A 7,040-nucleotide genomic window follows, 5' to 3' on the forward strand; every position below is an offset into this window, starting at 1 on the left:
TCGTATTTCGCTGGCCACACTGCAGAAAGATTCACCTAAATGGCAAACTGACAGGCTGCCTGTCAGAAAATGCAGTAAAAATAGACATAAGGAAGACAAAGAAGGCCTGGAGAAAAGGAAATGAAAATGTTTTGGCAGCGAAACAAGATTATTAATGGACTAAGGGGGCAGATTGTTTTTTGCTGAAATCACAGTCATGTTTTGTATATAAATATTGGTGCTGTGCATGATGTTGGGACAAGTAAAGAGCAAAGACAGGGAGCAAGGCATGGGGGGTTGCCATGCAGGTACCCAGTGGTTTCAGGTGCTTCTTGGCCTTCTGACAACCCTGCCAGCCTTGCCTCCAGGGACACACCAGCCTCAGTCAGCACTTTGGAGCTGATGCCTTCATGTGGTCACAAACCACACAGGTCCCACTCTCAGGGTGCACCCCTAGGACAGGAGCCAGGTGCAAGCAGGGCTGAAGGTGTGTCTGAAGCACATTCACCTGGCCAGATGGGAATTCAGTCCCACCTCATCATCACACACCAGAGAAGACCCAAAAGCTGAAGGCATGAGGTGGTCCAAGGAGACAAGGTAGTCCTGGAATCCCTGCATCTCCTGTCCTCAGCTGATCTGATTCCTGCATTTTGTGGGCCAGGAGCTGGCTCAGTCAGTTCTTTGCTCTGCAGCTTTGCTTTGTGGGTTTTGCTGCAGCATCCCTGGGCCTCCCAGCCTTGTCTTAAGCAGAATGATGAGTGACTGTCTCATCCTTGTTTCCTCAACTCTCCCTGGGGAAAGGAGCCTGTGCAGCACTGACAGGTTTTGTAAGGCCTGTAGGGATTTTTTTTTTGCCTTATATGTGTGCATGTCACTCCATTTTTATGCAGAAGGATGGAAAGGAAAGTTCATTGTCTTGTGACTGCAGGTAAAGGAGTGCAGGGTATTCCCCAGTGTCACCTGGAGCAGGATTTTCCCCTTTCTGACAGCACTTCACCACGTTTCTCAGCAGGAATTTGGATTTTGCTCCCCACCATCAGATAGTGGAAAGCCTGCTCCAGTGGAGGCAGGACGCTCTCTGCAGGGAGCACTCAGAGCTCTGCAAACCCCACAGCCACATTTCCCTTCAGGAGAGGGAGAGGCAGCAGCTGCAGGGCACCACCATGGCCGAGCCTCACCTTCCTTCCAGTGCAGGGCACAATTCACCCCTGGTGAATGTATTCTGTTGCAGAATGTATTCAGCAAGCCTTCATCTTGGTGTGAATTTTCTGAGCAGGCTGCAGAGCCTTGCTGTGGCTGTCACTGAGTGTGGAGAGGCGACAGATGGCTCTCACACGTTTGCTCCTGGAAGTGCTTCCCCAGTGGCTGGATCCTCCCTGGCTGATCCACCCTCTCGGGGTCTTAATTGCTAATATGAATTAAATTCATTGGGTTATATTGATGCCATTCTCTGTACAAAGACATGTGAAGATATTCTGCACTAGGAAAATACACTGTGAGAAGCTAATTTTCACTGAAGGATCCACAGCCTGAAATTTGGAGCCTGTAACGGTCAGAGGAATGAATTTCAAACATGGTGAGCAAGTGAATTATTGAGTGAGCAGTGTCCTGAGGTCTGTCACACAGCCATGGTCCCTGCAAGAAGCACAGACACAACTGGTGAGGGTGCCCTGGTGTCACCCTGGGATCAGGGACAGAGCTCCTGCTCATCACACCATGCAGTGACAGTTTCCTGCATTTTTATGATGATTGTTCACATTTTATTCCTCTTCTCTTTGACATTTGTCTCAGTGTGCAATGTCTTATTTCCCAGGGACAGAAATAAGGGACACACTTTAGTGTCTCACCAGATCTAGTCTTAAATATCTTTTTGGACTTTTCAAATATGAGAAAGAGCTGGAAACTACCCAGGCCAAGCTGTAGAGTTGCTAACTACGAACAATTGCTAACTATGAGCACTTGGAGTAAAATCATTCAGCCCAGAGGTGTCATTTGATGCTTTCCCCTAGAAGATAAAGAGGTAGAAAAGCAGTAGAGTGTCATAGACAGGTAGAAGAATTATAAAATAAAAGCCTTATGAAATCAGGCCTTGCTTTGCTAAAGTTGCTAAAGCTGGCCTGACATTTCTTCTAAATGCAGCTAACAATCAATTTTCAAGTTCCCATGGACATATATCCCCAGGTTGTTACATATATTCTGCAAATGAGAAGTTTATTTAACACAACAATCTATTCTGAGGGTGAAAAAAACAAATGCATCTGTGTAAACAATGAAATTTATCCCATGAGAGCCCGCAAAGGAAAAATGTAAACATATCTAGAGAGAGAAAATGTGATAGACACTTACACTAGCCTTTATCATCCAATGAACTGAGTTTCACTGTATTGCTGACCAATTAGGTTCAACACAGTGCCTTCTGGTATTTCCTACAAGTATGAGCTTGGTGAATAAAGAATTGGCTTTCTGCAAGAAGAAAATGGAGTCTGGGCTGATTTATTCCAACAGAAGGTGTCCCCAAAGACACGATCGACTCGAGATTAACAGCCTGTCACAAAAGGAGGAGGTGAAACCAGCCAAGCCAACCGCGGGATGGCATTTAGAGATGGAATAAACAAAGATGTGAAAGGGAGATTGCAGCCAGACCGGGCAGAGCACACGAACAGCACAGCACTGGCAGCAGGATCAGCACGGATAGAAATTCAACGAGCAGATATGCAAAGGAGCAAAAGGAATATGGAAAGCAGCAAAAGGGATATGGAGAGGAGGAAAAGGGATATGGAAAGCAGCAAAAGGGATATGGAAAGGAGCAAAAGGAGTATGGAAAGGAGCAAAAGGGATATGGAAAGGAGCAAAAGGAGTATGGAAAGGAGCAAAAGGAGTATGGAAAGCAGCAAAAGGGATATGGGAAGGAGCAAAAGGGATATGGAAAGGAGGAAAAGGGATATGGAAAGCAGCAAAAGGGATATGGAAAGCAGCAAAAGGGATATGGGAAGCAGCAAAAGGGATATGGAAAGGAGGAAAAGGGATATGGAAAGGAGCAAAAGGGATATGGAAAGGAGCAAAAGGGATATGGAAAGGAGCAAAAGGAGTATGCAAAGCAGCAAAAGGGGTATGGGAAGCAGCAAAAGGTTCTGGCTACAGTCAGCAGCGGGATCGGTGAGCAAACAGCAAAGAGAAGAGGCGGTGAAGCAGAACCGGGGAAGAGGTAGAACTTGTGGAATGCACAGAAATGAACACAACAGCTGGGGGAAAGTGAGCAGCCTGTGAGAACAGAACGTGAGCCGCAAACGCCGTCCTGGACCGCGGAGGATGCGCAGCCCAAAGAGCCGCGCAAGGTGAGGCAGCCCAGGAGAGAGAAACCCACAGCGAGTCCTGGGGACAGCAGCGACAAAGACAGTGGTGAGTGAATGCTCAGCTGCTGGGAAAAAACACCAATCGCTTGTTTTTAAGATTTTTTAAAAGTTTAATAGTAATGAAATTGGTTATAAAAGTAGTAATGTAATTAGAGTAATAAGAATTTGGACATTTTGGATTAGGACAATATGAGACAATAAAAAACTAAGAGTTACAGGCGGTCTGGGTACCTTTTCTGGGCAAAATGAGCCCGTAAAAGGACCAGAGGGTTAACCCTTAAAAGCAACAGCCTGTTGCATATTCATACACCTCATACATGATGCATAAATTCCAGTCAAACACAGGATTCTGTCTGGTCAGTGTCAGCTTCTTCCTCTTAATCCTAAAGTGTCTTCAGGGCTGAGCAAGGTGGGGAAAAGTTCTTTCCTTCTGATAATGGAGCAATAAACTCTCTTTCTCTGAAAGATTCAGGTGTCCTGTGGCTGCTATCTGGTGAGAGTACCTCATTCCTCTTTTTAAAAAGATATCCCACATACATAGTTTCTATTTTAACCTCAAAAGTTATGTTTTAACTACAAAACTACATTTACAGTACTATTAAATTGTTAATGCAGCACTAATAATCAATACAACATATTACATGTAGTAAATATCTGCCTAGAGCCATATAATGTACACTTTTCACATGCTGCTAAGGTGTGGGGAAACAAGTGGCAGGATAGAACTGTGACGTGGAAATGGCACTTGGAAACATAGAAGTCATGGAAAGAAAGCCCAGCTCTGAGTTTAAAAAGGCAAAATATGCTGGGAAAGGCGTTTTCTACTTTTTTTTTTTAATTATTTTCCCCCTTACAGTGTGTGGTTTTGAGGGTTTGGTTTTTATTGCCTTTTCCCCTCCTCTTTTTCAACCACAAGTGTTTTAGGGGGAAGAACAGAGGGCAGAATCGTGGAGTTTTCCCTTCCCTTTTTGGGGTGGGACCTGCCCATCAATTGGGAATGGCTCATCTATATTTAATTTATTTAATTGCTGTGGTGTAGATATGGCTTGGCCACTGCAGCTCTGTTCCTTTTATTTTTATTTATTTTTTTAAGCAAAACATGATTTATTAAAGGCATAGGGGAAAACACAACAATATAACAGCTCCTGGTTTAAGTATATAAAAAGTGAAACAATTCAGAGTACATTTAATGGTGCTCATGATACATTTAAACAGGATGTTTTGAGTCCACCCTACCTCCTCCTATAATTTAAAACAAGGAAAAGAAATTACAGAAATACCCCTTTACCACCTCACACAACTGCAACTAGAGGTGTCTACAGACAGCATCTCCAAAGTGTGTGGTTTGTAGTTTTTAACACACGCTGCACGAGAATGTCTTAATGCAGACAAGTCAGGATTAAGTCACTGACAGTCTTTTTGGAAATTCTCCTTGTTTGCTTCCCCATACTGCTGCTTGATTTGTGAAATTTCATTTTCCAGCTCTGACAGGAATATTCCACTGCAAAGTGATCAAGAAACTCTGTATTCCTTTACAGTCATGAGACAGGCTTAACAAGTGAGAAGCTCTAGTAGTAGTTGTGTCAATTTTTGTCAAGCATTTTTGTTGTGTATTGACACCTGCTGACCATTTCTACTGACTAGTCAGTTTTACTGCATTACAACTTTATGCATTAGTTGATCAAATATATATATATACATGTATTAGTTGGCCAAATTTCAGGACTTCAATCAGATCTCCTTCAAGAACTTACAGAGTAGGTGCATGTATTTTATGGATACATATGTTATATGCGTGTGGCTGTATTTGTATACATACACACGCATTTACAAAACTCCAGTAACTACTAGACTGCTCATGTCTGCTGAAAGAAGCTTTTACAAATTTCTTCAGAGCACAAAAAGGTTTTTGTTCTTTTAGACATGTACAAAATTAAGTGTCTAGAGAGTTGTAAACAACAATGGGAAAAGCTTTGTGTACTGGAATGGTGCCTCCTGTGATTACTGCCCAAGAAAAGAGGCCATGGGGCCATCAGGTCTCTGCCTTTTCACTCTGTAGGCCTCCATCTCCTCTTCTGTTGGCTCCCTGGCTTCATACTGGCTGTTGTATGGTCTCCTCCTCTCATCTAACTGCGTGATTTCTCTGAGGTGGAGAAGTTGAGCCTCTTCAGCATTTATGGCCTTTTTTAGTTTTTCTCGCTTCTTTTCCTCTTCACCCTCCCTGTCGGAATTTGAGCTCTTCTTGTGCTTCTTCTTTCTCTTCTCTTTCTGTTTCTCTTGGTGGATCTCCATCAGTGTTTTGGGTTTTATCATGTGTTCTTCCTCCTCAGGCTGCTTTTCCATTAAACTTGCCTCTGTATTAGCAATTTCTTTCCCAGTTTCCCCAGTACAGTAGGAGTACTCGACAAAGGAGTGACAGCACTTGTAACCCCACTTCCCTTCCTTCCAGCACGAACCCCAAATGCATGTATGTTTGTTGATCCTCACATCCTCTTCATGCTTAGAGCAAGCAATAGCTCTCTGCTGTCCCTTGATGACTGTTCCATGCCTAGAATACTCCACATAGTTTTCTGTTTGAGCTAGCAGCAGTTCAGCTGGAGGGGCATCTAAATGTTCCTGTCCCCCATACTTCTCCAGGATGCTTTCCTTCTGCTGTGCCTTGAAATCTTCTTTTTCTGCTTTGAAAGATTTATAAAGGAGCTCTAATTTGGTAGGGTCTGCTTGAAGATGAACTTCAGAGCCTTTGTCATAAGCCTCCCAGGCAAAGAGCTGAGTCTGTGCCATTGAAATGGCATCACCTGTGTAGTGAACAAAGTTGTCACCAGCATAAGCAACTTCATCTGGACTCCTGCCTGTGTTGGCATAAGGGTTCTCCCTCATTGCTCTTGTTTTGGGATCATAATAAGCAGAGTTTGGGTCTAGGTTCTTCAAGTATTTAGCAATATCTTCCCGAATACGTAAATTTCGGACTGTGATGCGTCTTTTGGAGTCAAAGTTCTGCCCGGGCATATCAATGTCATCTGTGTATTTGTCCTCATCTTCACTGCTGTGATCTCTTTCTGTCTGTGAATTTGATTCCTCTTCTCTCCCCTGGTGTCTTGGGGAGTTCACTCGCTCCAGCTTCCCTGATGCCAACTCCTCCTGAAGCTTCTGTGCTTTCAGTGCACATTGGGCCAAATCAACCTTGGAATATTCCTCAACAATTTTCATGTGTTCCTCTGGGTCATAACCATTCCACCTGTCTCTCTTCCCATCATAACCAAACACCAGCTGGGGCTGCACATGTTCATCCTGGGCAATATCCATGCCTGTGTATTTTGCTCCAGCTTTCCTGGGTCTCTCCATGCAGTGTTTGCTTTTGTGTGTCAGTGCCCCGCAGTTCTCACAGGCTCCTCTGCGGTACCTCGTGGCCACAGAGTGCTCCTGAACTCCTCGTTTGTACCAATCTCCAGAGGAGTTGTACTCCTTTTGCTTCTCTGCCTGAGGTCTCTGATGCTTTAGTGTGGGTCTCCTAGAAGGATCTATGTACCACGGTGCTGAGGAGATGTACTGAGGAATATGAGGGTTAATGTCTTTTCCTTCTTCATCCACCTCAGCCAGTGCATTTCCAAGTTTTCTCTGCTCTTCTAATTCTTTCTTTTTCCTCCAATCTTCCCTCATCATCTTCTTTGGTTCCTCCAGGCTCACACCATTTGCACTTGAGGTCAT

General features: G+C 44.1%; 1 protein-coding gene across 1 annotated transcript; it reads right to left on the reverse strand.

The window, feature by feature from the left end:
- Window positions 1-5,333: 5,333 nt before the first annotated feature.
- Window positions 5,334-7,040, reverse strand: LOC131568737 (pre-mRNA-splicing factor SLU7-like). Its single transcript, XM_058820822.1, has one exon. It carries the CDS (start codon window positions 7,038-7,040, stop codon window positions 5,334-5,336), a length of 1,707 nt encoding a protein of 568 aa, XP_058676805.1.

Source organism: Ammospiza caudacuta, chromosome 27 (assembly GCF_027887145.1).
Source record: "Ammospiza caudacuta isolate bAmmCau1 chromosome 27, bAmmCau1.pri, whole genome shotgun sequence".
Taxonomy (NCBI): domain Eukaryota; kingdom Metazoa; phylum Chordata; class Aves; order Passeriformes; family Passerellidae; genus Ammospiza; species Ammospiza caudacuta.